At 39.7% G+C, this 18,028-nt stretch overlaps 1 protein-coding gene across 6 annotated transcripts in view; it reads right to left on the reverse strand.

The window, feature by feature from the left end:
- Positions 1 to 18,028, reverse strand: part of LOC106091696 (muscle calcium channel subunit alpha-1) — a 479,054-nt gene that overhangs the window by 362,585 nt on the left and 98,441 nt on the right. For all 6 annotated transcript variants that reach the window (XM_059370822.1, XM_059370821.1, XM_059370825.1 and 3 more), the window contains one exon: positions 7,785 to 7,890. In XM_059370822.1, the coding sequence (XP_059226805.1) occupies positions 7,785 to 7,890 (106 nt within the window). The remainder of the gene's footprint in view (positions 1 to 7,784; positions 7,891 to 18,028) is intronic.

Raw genomic sequence — 18,028 nt, forward strand, 5'->3', positions numbered from 1 at the left:
TTTTCATCAAAAGTCTTAATATGTCCTCCGTTGTCTTTGCTCTCACTCCCATAACGTTTACCAACGATTCAGTTTTGACTTGGAATTTTTAGAGAAACTTTTTCATCTTGTCGGCGTCATTTACGCTATCGACCTCTTCGCAATAAAACAATCAGTGGGTACGTTTTCCCACTCTGATAATCTTATTGTATTCTGATAATATTATTGTTTTCCTTTTTTACGATGTGCTCCGCTATAATGTCTGACGACCTCTTTCCCAGTGTTGCGAATATGTCCGGTAATCCATGGTTTTTCTTGGGCTTTGGATTGGATTGCCTTTCCCGAAGAGAACAACTATGTAAGACCCCACAATTGCAGCCGTTATCTTGTTGAAATTGTCGTCAATGTCTCCTGTGCTTGGGCAATTCAAAGTATCATGTGAGAGTCTTTCTCTGAGTAGTCTTCCGAATTTTGTCCAGTTGGTTTCACCTCATTCCGGAAGCTTGTCGGGTTCGGCACTGACCGTGCTATTCTAAACCTAATGTAGCGATTGTCCGAAAGAGTGGTCCATGGACACGCTCCAGTCCTGAACCTCATCAATTAGATTTTCCGAACATATTGTCACATTTAAAGCCTCCTCCCTAATCCTATTAATAAAGGTAGCGGTATTACCAATATTAAGTGTTATTCGACCACCCGGCACACCCGCTGTGCTCTCGTTTACAGTACACAGAATAAATATTTCCTTAAATTTGTAATCTAAGATTCTAGGTTGCATCTTGGTTTTCAAGGTATGAGTACAATATTGCAAAAAACTACACTCAGAGAATTTTTTTAGTAAAAGCAACAAATTATTTTGGTGTAACAACAGCAGCAATTCTTTAAAAACGCAAACATTTTCTGCTTTTTTCAGATGGTAAAAAATTGACTGTACCCTAAAAGTGGCTAAAAAGTTTAAGACATTGTATACTTCTATTATTTTTTTTTTTTTTTTTTTAGTTTGAGTTTCAGAACTCAATTTTATCACATTTCTAATACAAAATATCTATTAAGAGCATATAAAAGGTTGATTATTTAAGAGCTATAGGAAACTTAAAAAACAACACATAAAATACAGAAAAATTCATGAAATCTTTATTTGAATCGATAGTACGGACCATATAATTTAATGTTTCAATATTGTTTCATCCAAATGTTGACCGTGACTGCGAAATGGTTCATCCGCTTAGTATCTCACAAATAAATAACTGTATAGAGATAAGCTTTAACATAGCCCCACAAAAAATAGTCTAAAGGCGTTAAGTCGCACGATCTACGAGCAGGCTGCACCATCGCGGTATAATCGAGGCCGATCGGCTATATGAAACGAAACTTGAGGTCTAGTGCGACGCACTGCTGCCATGAACACAGTCTTAGATTGACGGAACTTTGGTATTGTCATCTGGAATTTCATGCTAATACATAGATGGATCTAATTTAGAGGACAGAGTTTGCCCCTACATTGAGACACAGGGACTGAGATCTGTTTTCGGCTGCCTGAACATCGCCATCTGGGCGATCATGGAATGCGTGAGATGGTGTCATGTTAACGCAAGGACGTCGAGGTTGAACATCTTTACGGACAGTAAAATGTCCATCTGGGCAATAACAACCAGGACGGTAAGGTCACGAACAGTTTTAGAGTGTAAGATGGAGAGGCTTTTACTGGAAGGAAGTTAGAATGAGGTCAGTATAGCTTGCGGTTTCATAATGGGATACATAGAACTGCGAGCTCACGTATACCAAAAAGGTGCAGCAAGTGATAGCATGTGGGGAAGATGACGAGACGATGCACAATGGGAGAAAATCGAAAAAACTAGTAAAAAATGCTAAATTCAAGTCCCTTTGCCAAATCCTCATTTGCAGTCCGATTTTCAAAAGTCTTTTTTTGTTGGATAGTGCTCGAAACTCCCTAATGGATAGTGCCATAAATCCCTAATCCTTAATCCCTTAAAAATCCGCTTGAGGTGTACAATATCCACTGGATTTGGGGACATACGGGTTGAAACATTTATTTATTGAAATTTTGGCCGAGATTGGCTTCGTATTTTGCAATTTGCGAATACATTTGTAGCTCGATTTTAATTTTTATTCATGATTTGGATTTGTGGCAAAAGACTGTGCACATATGGTTCTTTAGTTAAAAGTTATACAGCTTGAAAGCCAAAAAGTTTGAGAAAAGTGTATTTTTTAAATTTTTTGGTCAAATAAAGTTTTTTCATTGATTAGTCTCTATTGAAAAAACTTGTCTTAATACCTCAATTTTTTCTTCTTCATTGTGAAGAGGGCAAATTGTAGATGCGTTTTAAGTAAAGTTTGAGCAAAATATATCAAATTAAATGGGTCCTATATGTACTTCAAATTAGACAATTTTTTTTTATTAATAAATTAGAAAAACCCCCACGAGCTCCAAACATGTTTTTTTTTTTAATCCATATTTACTCTAAACTCATGGAACAATATTTATAGCCACCTAACAATTTTTTTTACAAAAATCCCCAAAATACCATTTTCAAGCAAAGATGGTTTCAAAATGGGCAGTTTTTAGTAATTTTCTGTGGAGGCTACAAATATTGTTATGTGCAAAAAATTGTTTGCATGGGTTAAGGGTACATATTCTTGTTTGAACCGTTGAGTGGAGCGGACGTTTTGTGTTATTTTGCTCCGTAAGAATTTTCCTGTAACTCGTAATAGGTCATTATTTTTGGAAGAAAAGCCACTCAAGGATAGCTACGATAGAGGATCCATTAGGCGGTTGGTGATCTGCGTCTGTTTCTAGTGGAGCGGTTGATATAATAGGGAGAGAGACTCCCTAAATTGGTCTCGTGGATTTGCTGTACAGGCTACCCTAAAGACTACACGTCTAGATTTGGAAACTGCACCGCAGTCAGCCAAAAGGCTGCGGTCACCTGGAGGGCATCCCATGCCTAAAATAACTAGGGCGAACAATAGTTAGATGTGTCCATGAACCTTTGCTAATGTCGCAAGGGATAGTGTGGTGATGGCAGTTGTCGAGAAGGAAGAAGAACAGGGCTGCATACCTAGGAATAATTGGAGTGGGTAAGTCCATGGACTGGTGCAGCACTAGATTTAGTCAAGAAGGATGATATTCCTTCTCGACCAATTGCGCATGCTTGGATACCAAAAATACTGAATTCATACTTGGAAGACTAAGGGAATGTGATCCCAATCTTTCAACCACCGACTGAAAGATTGGTAGATTGGATGAGGCTGATGGTGACCGGAGACATGCAGTATTGGTACTAAACTCGGGCAGTCTCGCAGACCTCAAGTTTGAAGGGGTTGTATCCTACGAATGCAACAAATTGAAACTGAAGGTCTATAGAAGCGGTAGGGTTGGGCAATCTGGAGACGACTCAGCAGTTGTTGCTGAACACTTGCCTGAGGAACTATCGACCAAATGGCTAAAGTCTGGCGGATAGCAGTAAACAGAATGAACTGGATGATATCGAAACGGGATCCGACAAGCCCTGTGTGGGTGGGTCATGCGGTAAGACTGTGCTCAAGGACTGCGCCAGCGAGGAAGCACGGAACTCAAAAAGTACTTCGACAGCAGCAGCTAGTGAAGCATTTAAGGAGGAATCGTCTACACCGCAAGCGTCCAGTGTCCTGAGGATCCACAGTCTTCTCACCTACCCCTGGATGCGTACGGATGCTCATCATGACAAGATCTAACGAATACTGTGAGGATGAACTTCTGGTGGAATCAGAAGGCGAGGCTAACACAGAAGTGGTGGAAGTTGTGAATCCTGACTATGGTCCGGTTTTCACAGATAAATCTTCACCATCGTAAGGCTGCTTCGGGGGCACTAAAGGTCCTCCTGATGGCTGGGGGATTTGACGTGGTTCTAATCCAGAAACCAAGGGTGTGTGGAGGAATGGTTCATGGACTAAGAATTCCGGGATTTAAACTACTTAAGGGTAGACACAGAGCCTATATTCTTCAAAGAGTAGTCTAAATGTTTATCTCCATCCGTCTCTAAGCACCAACGATTTAGTAGTAGCCAGCCTTGATATAAACAAGTCTCATTACTGGCTGACTTTTCTATATATGGCACACGATTCAGAGATACCGCCTTCAAACCTTAAGTCGCTGGTTGAAGCCGGAAGTGATGCTAATGCACATCACCAGATATGGGGAAGTTTGGATGTCAACGAAAGGAGTGAGCTGCTTATCGAATATATTATAAGTTGCAATTTGGCGATTTGTAATAAAGGGGAAAAACGAACCTGTATTACCAGGAACAGGCATTAGAACCTACATTTTGCCTTTGAATCGAAAGATATAAGTGGAAGAATATGCGACGGGGATGTGCTGGATGGCCACAGCTTCTCTGCCCATCGTTTTATTAGTTTCAGCCTGGGAAAATACTGCAGAAGTGGGCCCTCGGCTTAACATAAGAAAGGCGGATTGAGATAAATTTCGGCACAAATTCTGCACGTCTATCTCTTCTAGACCAGAAAATGAAGTAGAAACTGCGGAGGATATAAACATAGTGGACAAGCGGATCACGACGACCCTGGATGACTTTCTTGTATCAGCATGCCCTAGTACCAAGCCAAAGTGCAAACAGCCACCGCCATGGTGGTCCTCAAAGCTGGTTGGTTTAAGGAAGGACTGCAGAAAACTCATCAACAGAGCAAAAGCCACAAGAGCACCACACTATTGAGACATTTATAAGGCTGACCTAAAAAAATATAAAGGCGAGCTGGGAAAGGCTCAGAACAAATCCCGGGTAGAATTCTGCAGCAACGTGGAGGATACATCCGAGACCTCTAGACTAAGGAAGATTCTGTCCTCGATGCCTATTACGGTGGGGTATATTCTGAAGCCAGAGAATGTATGGACAATGTCTAGTGAGGAAACACTAGAACTTCTCGTTTATACACATTTCCCGGGAAATGCGAACCAGATGAGGTTCTCACTGGTATGCATTCGTCGGAGGTTATTAGGGAAATTGTGTCTGAGCCGAAAATCCTTTGGGCCATAAGAAGTTTCGACTCCTTTAAGTCGCCAGGTCCTGATCATGTATCACCGGTTGAATTACAAGCTGTCTGATAGACTGGTTCCCTGCCTTAGGGAGATATATCGGAATGTCATATATACCTGTGCGATGGAGGGACACGAAGGTCATTTTCATTTCGAAAGCTGGAAAACCCTACCACACCAAGGCGAAAGATTTTCGTCCTATTAGTCTCTCGTCCTTTATGCTGAAGACCCTTGAGATTTTAATAGAAACATATCTTAGTGCAAAGATCCCTGGAAATCGCCTGTCGCGGCAGCAGCATGCATATATTGTAGTAAAGGCAAATCCACTGAAACAGCCCTTCACGACCTAGTCAGCAACATAGAGGGTTCTCTCGTTGTCAAGGAATTTACAAAGGTAACATTTATTAATAATTTACTTACTAAAAGATACATTGCGGCAGGCTTGGGACCTGTGGATATAAGAAGATGGGTTTGCAAAGGAGCACGTCAAAGAGGTGTACTGTATCCTCTACTTTGGAATACAGCCATTAACAATATATTATTGTCTCTGGAAGAAAAATGCGTAAAAGTGGTCGCGTATGCTGATGACGTGGGAATTGCGATAAGGGGAAAGTTTCCCAGCACTCAAAGAGATATGCTTCAGGAAGCTCTACGTGCAACAGCGAAGTGGGCTACCGAAAGTCGGTATAAGTTCGTGCGAGAAAGAAGTAGTTCATTTCAGCAGAAGGTACAAGTTGCCTACAGTGGAACCTGTCTCTTTGGAGGAGAGAATGTTCCATTTACATAAAGCGCAGAATACCTGAGAGTTTTGCTGAACAGGAAATTGAACTTCAAATCCAACATTTTGGAAAGGGCAAGAAAGGCAACTCTCGCCCTATATACCTGCAAGAGCGCCATTGCCAAAAGTTGGGGGTTGACACCGCGTGTCATGCTTTGGGTATATACTGCAGTTGTCAGACCTATAATGATTTATGGTGTTGTGGTCTGGTGGACGGCGCTTCAAAAGTCCACCTACTGCTCAATACTTAAACGGATCCAAAGGATGGCTTGTTTGTGCATCACAGCCGCACAGAGGACGACTCTATATGATGCACTGAATTTAATGCTACATCTTATGCCTCTGGACATTGTGGCTAGACAAATTGCAGCGACCACTTCCGTGAGGTAAAGGGAGCTTTCTCATTAGTCATGTGGCGGCTACGGACACTGTGTTATCCTTGATATAATATCCAATGTTCCAGGCAGTGTGAATAACACCCTACCTGAGCCGCTTTTTGATAAAAAGTACTGTACCACTATTCCTGACAGAACCGATTGGAACTACGATATCCCTGGTAACAGAAGTTATATAGACTTCCATACGAATGATTCCAAATTAAACGGCTAGGTGTGCTTTGGGGTGAACTCTAAAGATCTAGAACTGGTCATATCGAAGAGATTACCCGACAACTGCAGTGTGTATCAAGCGGAGATCCTTGCAATTAAGGAAGTGGTGGAATGGCTTAGATATAATGTCATTACGACGACTGGCATAAATATCTTCTCCAGGCAGCCATTTAATACCGGAAAACGTTTTTCTGAACACAAAAACCGCCCTCGACTGTCGCAGATCTCTCAACGAGATGGATGAACAGATCAAAATTCACCGGTTCTGGGTGCCGGGTAAAAACAATATCCCAGGGAATTATAAATCGGATGAGCTTGCGAGACTAGGAACAACCATACACATTCCAGGGATACTGGAATCTGTGGGTATGCCTCTAGTGACATGTAAGCTAAGTTTTCAGGACCAGGCACGAAGGATAACGAATATAACGAGCATTTGAAATCTATGTTGCCTAATCTAGACTTGAATAGGTCTACCGCTTTGCTGTCATTGGATAGAACAGACGTCTTTATCTTTGTGTCCGTTGTAATCTTTGTGTCCGTTGACAGGTCACTGTCTAATCGGAAAACATACTGACAGACTGAAGGTTGCCAAAAACGACTTTCGCAGAAGTTCGAAGAAGAAGAGACTATAGTACACCTTCTGTGTGTGTGTCCGCAGTAGCAGTCGGAAGGAGTTCCACGTTAGGTTCTCATATCTTTGACAACCTGTCTGATTTAGCGGATGTGAACTTTCGCAAGTTATTGGGCTTTTTAAAGCGATCTGTATGGTTCAACGGTAGGAACTAGAAGGCATCTTCCTTCTTCTGTTCCTGTGGTATCACAATGGACGAAAAAGTCTAAGTGAGTCTGATGCCAGACTGCCACCTAAACCTAACCTAGGGTACATATGGATTAAAAAAACAAAAACATGCGATATCGACATTTTTAGCTCGAGAGGTGTTCATTTTGTTCATTGTTCATTTTGAATTACGTATAGCACCCATTTAAGTTGAGTTATCTTGTCAAAGTTTCACTTAGGACGCATTTTAAATATGTTCTCTTTATAAACGGAAAAGAAAAAATTAAGGTATTGAAGCAAGTTTTTTCAATTAAGACTGATAAATGAAAATAAGTTTTTACGAAAAAATTTGAAAAATACACTTTTTCGCGTTTTTTGACTTACAAGCTATGGAGATATGGTACAACACAAGCGGTTTCTTTTGTAAGTTTTTTTGAGAAGTTTTTTTTTTATTAGTTTTCCTGACGTAATTCACTTACTCTGTGGACGGCGTGAACAAAATTTTAGGATCTAGTGTGTATGGCAAATTAAATGAAAACTCAAATATAAACTTTTAATATCTCGTATATTAATACTAAGTAAACTTACCAGCATTTGATTTGTAATATTTGAGTCGCCAGATGGGTATGGGGTGTATACAGCCAAAGCCACACAATTTGCAAAAATTGTTAATAAAATAAAATATTCAAATAATCTAAAGAATTTTTGTAGAAAGTACCATTGATCCAATTTCAAATTTAAAGTTTTGATTGCATCGATTACTGCATTTTATTCAATATTGTTTTCATGCCATTAATTTCTACTGAAACAACACATGCTGGGCTCCAAGCCATTTTTCACAAAACATTAAATATTAAAACTCTCTAAATCGCATCCGATTTTAATGAAATTTGGGAGAAGAATTGTAGTTACTACCAGAGAATTTTAGTTACTACCAGAGCTGCGGAGTGGGAGTCAAGAATATTATCTCAACTCAATAAAAAAAGTAAATTCAAAAAAATTTTTTAAATAAAAAATAAAATCTTATTATATTTATAGTAGACTGTGGTATTCAATTTTGCTTCTTTATACCCACCACCGAAGGATGGGGGTGTATTCATTTTGTCATTCCGTTTGCAACACATCGAAATATCCATTTCCGACCCTATAAAGTATATATATTCTAGATCAGCGTAAAAATCTAAGACGATCTAGACATGTCCGTCTGTCTGTTGAAATCACGCTACAGTCTTTAAAAATGAAGATATTGAGCTGTAACTTTGCACAGATTCTTTTGTTGTCCATAAGCAGTTTAAGTTCGAAGATGGTCCATATCGGACTATATCTTTATATAGCCCCCATATAGACCGATCCGCCGATTTAGGGTCTTAGGCCCATAAAAGCCACATTATTATCCGATTTTGCTGAAATTTGGGACAATGAGTTGCGTTAGCCACTTCAACATCATTCATCAATTTGGCCCAGATCGGTTCAGATTTGGATATAGCTGCCATAAAAACCGATCCTCCGATTTAGGGTCTTAGGCCCATTAAAGGCGTATTTATAGTCCGATGTAGCCGAAATTTGGGACAGTGAGTTTTGTTAGGCCTCTCGACATCTTTCTGAAATTTGGCCCAGATCGGTTGAGATTTGGGTATAGCTGCCAATGGGCCCATAAAAGGCGCATTTATTGTTCGATGTCGCCGAAATTTGGGACAGTGAGTTGTGTTAGATCCATCGACATCCCTTATCAATATGGTCCACATCGGTTTAGATTTGGATATAGCTGCCGTATAGATAGATCGCTCGATTTAAAGTCTTGGCTCCATAAAAGGCGAATTTAGAATCCGATTTCGCTGAAATTTGACACAGTGAGGTAAGGTTCACATCGGTCTATATTTGGATATATTTACTAAAAACAGCTATATTTTGTTCTAAAAAATTGATCAATGACTTGTACTTATTGGACCACTCAATGTCCGTGCCTTATTTGGTCCAAATCGGACAATATAGCTGCTTTGGTAACATAAATTATACATTTTTTACCGGATTATGACGAAAGGTGGTTTACATGCATACCCCATGGGGCCCGGCCGAACCTAAAGCCTTTTTACTTGTTTAAATTCAAGCTCAAGGACTTTTTGTTTTTTATTTAAGTTATTTATCAATATTTCGTATAAAAAATAGTATTTTGTCTTTCATTTCGCTATATATATATATACATAAATTGATAAATCTCTATATATGATTGACTTTTTTGCACGAATGTTGATGTTGGTATGATATTCGTACGTTAAGGTACTTAATAGTACCAAATAGTTCGAAAAGGGGCACTGTTTGCTCAGGGCGAACGGATAGGCCTAGGAGAATGAATATTATTATAAGCTCAATTAAAAAGCATCTCGAAAAAATAAGTCTTGAAGAAAAAAATGAACCAGAGGTCTGAAATTTTGTATGTAGGTACTACTAGCAAATATATAATGGGTGACTAAATGATCTATTCACAATTTGTAACTCTTGGTACCAAAATTGGTATCATTTAGTACTTTCTTTGTTTGGTTTGTAGGTGCAACTAGGAAATAATTGATGAATGACTAAATAATTTATTCACAATTCGTACACTACTAGAAGTATTTTTATACCCTCCACCATAAGATGGGGGGTATACTAATTTCGTCATTCTGTTTGTAACTACTCGAAATATTCGTTTGAGACCCCATAAAGTGTATATATATTCTTGATCGTCGTGAAATTTTATGTCGATCTAGCCATGTCCGTCTGTCTCTCCGTCCGTCTGTCTGTCGAAAGCACGCTAACTTCGGAAGGAGTAAAGTTAGCCGCTTGAATTTTTGCACAAATACTTCTTATCAGTGTAGGTCGGTTGGTATTGTAAATGGGCCATATCGGTCCATGTTTTGATATAGCTGCCATATAAACCGATCTTGGGTCTTGACTTCTTGAGCCTCTAGAGTGCGCAATTCTTATCCGACTGGAATGAAATTTTGCACGATGTGTTTTGTTATGATATCCAACAACTGTGCCAAGTATAGTTCAAATCGGTTCATACCCTGATATAGCTGCCATATAAACCGATCTTGGGTCTTGACTTCTTGAGCCTCTAGCGTGCGCAATTCTTATCCAATCAGAATGAAATTTTGCACGACGTGTTCTGTTATGATATCCAACAACTGTGCCAAGTATAGTTCAAATCGGTTCATACCATGATATAGCTGCCATATAAACCGATCTTGGGTCTTGACTTCTTGAGCCTCTAGAGTGCGCAATTCTTATCCGACTGGAATGAAATTTTGCACGATGTGTTTTGTTATGATATCCAACAACTGTGCCAAGTATAGTTCAAATCGGTTCATACCCTGATATAGCTGCCATATAAACCGATCTTGGGTCTTGACTTCTTGAGTCTCTAGAGGGCGCAATTCTTATCCGATTGGAATGAAATTTTTGCGCGGCGTGTTTTGTTATGATATGCTACAACTGTGCCACGTATGGTTCGAATCGGTCCATAACCTGATATAGTTGTCATATAAACCGATCTTGGGTTTTGAATTTTTGAGCCTCTAGAGGGCGGAGTTCTTATCCGATTTGAATAAATTTTGGCACGTAGTATTTTGTAATGATATCCAACAACTGTGCCAAGTATGGTTCAAATCGGTTCATAACCTGATATAACTGTCATATAAACAGATCTGGGGACTTGACTTCTTGAGCTTCTAGAGGGCGCCAATCCTATCCGATTTGACTGAAATTTTGCATGACGTATTTTATTTTTACTTTCAACTACTGTATCAAATAAGGTTCAAATCGGTTCATAAACTGATATAGCTGTCATATAAACCGATCTGTGATCTTGACTTCTTGAGCCTGTAGAGGTCGCAATTATTTTCCGATTTGCCTGAAATTTTGTACGACGGATTCTCTCATGACCGTCAACAAACGTGTTTATTATGGTCTGAATCGGTCTATAGCCCGATACAGCTCCCATATAAATCGATCTCTCTATTTTACTTCTTGAGCCCCCAAAGGGCTCAATTCTTATTCGAATTGGCTGACATTTTACACTGGTCTCCAACATATAATTTAATTGTGGTCCAAACCGGACCATATCATGATATCGCTCTAATAGCAGAGCAAATCTTTTCTTATACCTGTTTTGCCTAAGAAGAGATGCCGGGAAAAGAACTTGGCAAATGCGATCCATGGTGGAGGGTATATAAGATTCGGCCCGGCCGAACTTAGCACGCTTTTACATGTTGAATATTCATGCATTTTTCAATAAGTATTTTCTATTTGATAGCGATTTTTGGCTTTCCTTCTCTTCAAATTCGAGTTTTTATACCCCTCCACCATTGGATGGGTGTATACTAATTTCGTCATTCTGTTTGTAACACTTCGAAATATGCGTCTAAGACCCCATAAAGTATATATTCTTGATTCTCATGTCATTTTAAGTCGATCTAGCCATGTCCGTCCGTCCGTCTGTCTGTCGAAAGCACGCTAACTTTCGAAGGAGTAAAGCTAGCCGCTTGAAATTTTGCGCAATTAATTTTAATAAGTGTAGGTCGGTTGGTATTGTTAATGGGCCAAAGCCCCCATAAAGTATATATATTCTTGATCGTCGCGACATTTTATGTCGATCTAGCCATGTCCGTCCGTCTGTCCGTCCGTCTGTCCGTCCGTCTGTCCGTCCGTCTGTCCGTCCGTCTGTCCGTCCGTCTGTCCGTCCGTCTGTCCGTCCGTCCGTCCGTCTGTCTGTCTAAAGCATGCTAACTTCCGAAGGAGTAAAGCTAGCCGCTTGAAATTTTGCACAAATACTTCTTATTAGTGAAGATCGGTTGGTATTGCAAATGGGCCATATCGGTCCATGTTTTGATATAGCTGCCATATAAACCGATCTCGGGTCTTGACTTCTTGAGCCTCTAGAGGCCGCAATTCTCTTCCGATTTTATTGCAATTTTGCACGTAGTGGTTTGGTAGCACTTGCAACAACTACGCTAAGTATGGTTTAAATCGGTTCATGTTTTATATAGCTGCCATATAAACCGATCTTGGGTCTTGACTTCTTGAGCCTCTAGAGGGCGTAATTCTCGACCAATTTAACTGAAATTTTGCACATAATGTTTTGGTATCACTTCCAACAACTGTGTTAAGTATGATTCAAATCGGTTCATAATCTGTTATAGCTGCCACATAAACCGATCTTGGATCTTGACTTCTTGAAACTCTAGAGGGCGCAATTCTCAGCCGACTTCTCTCATGACCTTCAACTTACGTGTCTAATATAGTCTGAATCGACCAATAGCTTGCTTCTATAAGGCACAATTCTCATCCGAATGAACTAAAATATTACACAATGACTTCTACAATGTTCAGCATTCATTTATGGTCCGAATCGGACTATAACTTGATATAGGTCCTATAGCATAACAGTTCTTGTTCAATATTCTATGTTTGTCTTAAAAGAGATACCGCGCATAGAACTCGACAAATTCGATCAATGGTGGAGGGTATATAAGATTCGGCCCGGCCGAACTTAGCACGCTCTTAGTTGTTTGTTTTGTTTTAGTTTTTAGGCTAAATGTTTGATATCAAAATGCCTTTGACTCCCATTGATTTCTTCATAAGAACCACTGATGCTGGTGCCAAATCCGACGCAAACATCGCTGTTCTACGGGACAAAGATTTTTACGTCTATTCTTTGGATATTCAATGTACCGAAGCTAATGAACTTTGGAATACAGTCAAGGATATTTACGATAAATGTCATCACCTTCTAACAAGTGTAGGTGTTTCTGCAGACGATATCTCTTCAGTTGACAGCAAATATGATGTCGCCTACAAGGCATATGTTTAGATCATGTCGGCCATAAATAGAAAAGTGAATCAACTTCGTTAGAAGCCAAAGTCGCATTCACCGATCAATCAATCTTATAGTCAGACTAGTACATCATGTGCAAATTCCTCTCATTGAGAGGATGCGGCTTCTGAATTGGATGTTTCGCATCAATCAGGTAGCTTTACTAATATTTCTATTGTTTCTCTGAATGATAATGTTACACATAGCATCAATCTTCCACATTGGGATATCGATGTTTTTAATGGCGATATTCTTTCTTGGCCAACCTTTGAAGAAGACCTTCGACAACGTTCGTGTTCTGATAAACAATCAGCTTTGTTCGATCTTCCAGTGCTGGATAGTGAAACCAGCGCAGGTTTGAAGAATTTAGAGCGAGGAATAAATGGTTGTATTTCCGCTGTGGCAGTATATGACGTTGCCACTGAGAATAAGGATCCGAATTTAGATTTTCTTTGCTGGCAAAGCCTTTTTAAATATACAGCTGCGCTGTGGGAACAACGTTACAAGAACAAGTCTGCTTTATCTTCGTGTAAAGATTAGGATAACCTTCTTGCGAAAACAATCCAAACTCTTACTTGTCTAAGTGATATCAAAAGAATTGATTCGAGTAAGAAATTATACAATAAGAAAGTAAGGTCACATTTAACGAATGATGCACCCTCTCGATCGTTACAATCGTCTTCGCATAAATCTTGCATATTATGCCCAGAATTTAGAAAACGCTCATTGGCAGATTGGTATTCGCTTGCAAAACGGCACAAACTCTGCATTATTTGTTTAACTCGAGGTCATGATCTTAGGAATTGTACCATAGGAATTGTTGCCATTGTTGTGCAAAATGAAATAAACGCCATCAAACCTTGCTGCATCATGATTCGCCTCTGAATACTACTTCGAGTAATCTAGGCACGTCGAATACACCTTCAGAGTCAACCATGGCTCCTCAATCGATTAATTCTAATCTTCTTCCATCCACCTCATCTAGTGTGGCTTCCAATACTCCATTCTAGAAAATCATGCTCATTATGCGTATGACATTATTCATTAATGAAAATGATAGCTTTAGTAGCTTATACTATTTCGGGCGATCTTCCTTTGAATTCCGTCGCCAGAGAAGTTGCCTCCAAAATGCCGAATTTACGTTTGGTAGATAGAAATTAGTTTGACTGTCGTCCGATGGATATGTTAATAGGAGCAATTTTATATCCGAGAATTCTTCTGCAGGGACAACAATCCAATGTATAAGGTTCTTTGATTGCACAGAAAACGGGTTTCGGCTCCGTGATTACAGGTTTAGTACCTTCTAGTGACATGAGGACTTCTGGTAACGTTTTAATTTAATTTTCTACCAAGGTAGGATATTTCCATGAGGTTCCAAAGTACAAGATCTTGTCTCCTTCTAACAAATACTGTGAGGACGATTATGAACGAAACACACACAAGTTTAGCCAAACTTTATATTTTCTCTGATACTTCAGAGAAGATTTACGCGTTGGTGGCGTACATTCGTATCATGGCTACGAATGGTGAAATTCGCACTTATCTGCTTTCTACCAAAGCTAAGGTAACTCAAATCTATTTCACTTCCACGCCTTGGATTATGTGGTGCTGTTTTGGCTTCAGAACTTTATAAAGCTATTGCAGTTGATATTGGTATTGCTATTCAGGAAGTTTCTGGCTAAAGAAAACTTCTTTCTTGGCTAAAGAAAACTTCTTAAAAGTGGTCTACATTTGTTGCGAACAGGGTATGTAGAATTCATGAGAATGTTGGTGAGAATAATTGGCGTAATGTGCGTTCTATAGATAATCTGCTGACTTAGGCAGCCGGGGACTTTGGCTTCTCCGAGATCATTCTCAATGGAATATTCAGGATGGGTCTTCTCTTAATACTGATTTAGAGACATGTTACCTATTTCACTGACGACGTCGGTGTACTAACACATTTTTCCACTTTGGATTAAACATTACGAGTTATTGCACTTATGTTTCGATATGTCTATCGAACTCATTCTTCGCATAGAGGTCAACACACATTTCCAGGGAAAGCTTCGACTATTTTAGCACAGAAGGTTTATTATGTCGAAGAGTACGATTGTCTACTAAACGGTAGGCCGTTGGACTCAAACAGCTTCATTTTGACCTTTAATCCATTCCAACTTCATTGGAGCTTCGCGTAAATTAGAACGTGAATTTAAGGATTTCGTGAACGCGTGTGTTCTCAATTAAACTTACAGGATGTTTCGTGGTAATTCATCCCTGCTGGAACACCACACATGCATGGGCTCTGGGAAGCTGCGGTTAAGAGCATTAAGCTGCACTTTAGAAAACCCGCGATTATCATTAAGTATACTTTAAAAATGTTCTCTACGGTTCTTTGTCGAATTGAGGCGTGTTTAAATTCTCGACCATTTGAGTGCCCAATGAGCGACAACCCAGAAGCTCCTGAAGCGTTAACGCCGGGTCATTTTCTAAAGTAAGTCTTAGTAAGGTCTGCAATTCTTGCTCCTCTAAGGCAATTAATCGAGGAATCTCCATTGCATATCATGAATCGGTTTCGTAAAATCAAGGCGCTTACTCAGCAATTTGCCTAGGGTGGAATGAGAAGTACCTTAAGAGTCTCTATAAACGTTACTAATGTAAGTACCCAAAGCGCGATATACAAACGGATGATATTGTGGTAATTCGACACGAAAAACTGCCTCCCACATCGGGGAAATCAGGTTGCGCTACAAATGTTTACCCCGGTGCCGACGCCCAAACGAAAAACGCTATTGTAATACGACCTGTAGTCAAGTTGGTCATACTAATCAATTCAACAATTGTGTCAGTTTCTGGAGTACTTATTGGCGCAGTGAACCTGCAACACCAAGTTCAAACTGCCTAGGCGCATCCCAGTCCTTGATAGAGTGTTCGAGCCAGAAAGGGTGCAAAAAGCACCATACGCTAATACACTCTTATGAGTCACGGGAAGAATCAAAGAAGCGCCCTCTGCCACGTCTATCTACCACTTAGCGTCTGTCCGTTGCACGCGTTATTGTACGTGCCCTTTTAGACCCCTCTGCTATATCCAAATCTGGACCGATCTGGGCACAATTGAAGAACCATGTCGAAGGGCTTAACAAAACTCACTGTCCCAAATTTCGGCGACATCGGACAATAAATGCACCTTTTATGGGCCCAAAACCTCAAATCGAGAGATCGGTCTATTGTTGCAGCTATATCCAAATCTGAACCGATCTGTACCATATTGCAGAAGTATGTCGAGGGGCTTAACTTAACTCAATCTCCCAAATTTCGACGAAATCGAACAATAAATAAGCCTTTTATGGGCCCAAAACCTTAAATCGAGAGATCAAGTCAAGGTCCAAGATTGGTTTATATGACAGCTATATCAAACCATGGGCCGATTAAAACCATACTTGGCACAGTTGTTGGAAGTGATACCAAAACACTACGTGCAAAATGTATTCAAATCGGACGAGAATCGCGCCCTTTTGAGGCTCAAGGAGTCAAGACCCAAGATCGGTTTATATGGCAACTATATCAAAACATGGAACGATTTTAACCATAAGTAGCGCAGTTGTTGGAAATGATACCAGAACACCACGTTCAAAATTTAGGTCCAATCGCGGGAGAATGGCGCCTTCGAGAGGCTCAAGAAGTCAAGACCCAATATCGGTTTATATGGCAGCTATATCAAAACATGATCCGATTTGGCCCATTTACAATCCTAACCGACCTACACTAATAAAAATTATTTGTGCAAAATTTCAAGCGCCTAGCTTTACTCCTTCGAAATGACTTAAAATGACATGATGATCAAGAATATATACATTATGAGGTCTCAGACTCATATTTCGAGGTGTTACAGACAGAATGACGATTTTAGTATACCCCCATTTTATGGCGGAGGGAATTAAAAATTTCCCGCCATATAAGGTCATGTTTGGGGAAAATTGACTTGTTGAAAGCGGAGTCGGGGTACAGCAATTTTGGCCGGAGTCGGAGTCGAGAATATTATATCGACTCCGACTGCGGATAAAGTAGTAACAAATGATTTTAGAGCAAACAAGTAAAAGCGTGCTAAGTTCAGCCGGGCCGAATCTTATATACCCTCCACCATGGATCGCATTTGTCGAGTTATTTTCCCGGTATCTCTGTTTAGGCAAACAAATGATAAAAGAAAAGAATTATTATGCTAATTGAATTGAATGTTGGAGACCACAGTATATGTTATTGTGTAAAATTTCAGCCAAATCGAATAAGAATTGCACGCATTAGGGTCCCAAGAAGTATAGTAGGAGATCCGTTTATTAGGGAGCTGTATCAGGCAATAGACCGATTCAGATCATATTTGGGAGAAGCCGTTGTACAAATCGGATAATAGTTGAGCCCTCCAGAGTCTTAAGAAGTCAAGATCCCAGACTATATCAGCTATATGAGGTTATAACCTGATTTTAACCATATTTAGCACAGTTATTGGAAGTCATTACAAAACACTTCGTGCTAAATTTCAGCCAAATCAGATAAGAATTTCGCCCTCTAGTGGCTCAAGAAGTCAAAATCCAAGATAGGTTTATATGGAAGCTATGACCCAGTATTTGTGCAAGCGGCTAGCTTTATTCTTTCGAAAGTTAGCGTGTTTTCGATAGACGGACGGAAATGGGTAGATCGACTTAAAATATCAAGACGATCAAGAATATCAGAATTACGAAATACGTACATCTCCATCCAATGTTGGAGGGTATAAAAATTAAACGATTTTATTTTTATACAAGACTTTGTTTTCAATTGTTCAAGGTCTTCTTCTCTTTTGTTTAGACTATTTATCGACATTTCGTACTGGAAAATTGTGTATTGTTTCTCAATTGGATATATCATAACTTGAAAAGCAATCCATTGAAATATTGATAAATAAATTAAACAAAACAAGTAAAAGCCTACTTAGTTCGGCCGGGCCGAACGGGCTGTCATCGCC

Source organism: Stomoxys calcitrans, chromosome 1 (genome assembly GCF_963082655.1).
Source record: "Stomoxys calcitrans chromosome 1, idStoCalc2.1, whole genome shotgun sequence".
In the NCBI taxonomy this organism is placed as follows: domain Eukaryota; kingdom Metazoa; phylum Arthropoda; class Insecta; order Diptera; family Muscidae; genus Stomoxys; species Stomoxys calcitrans.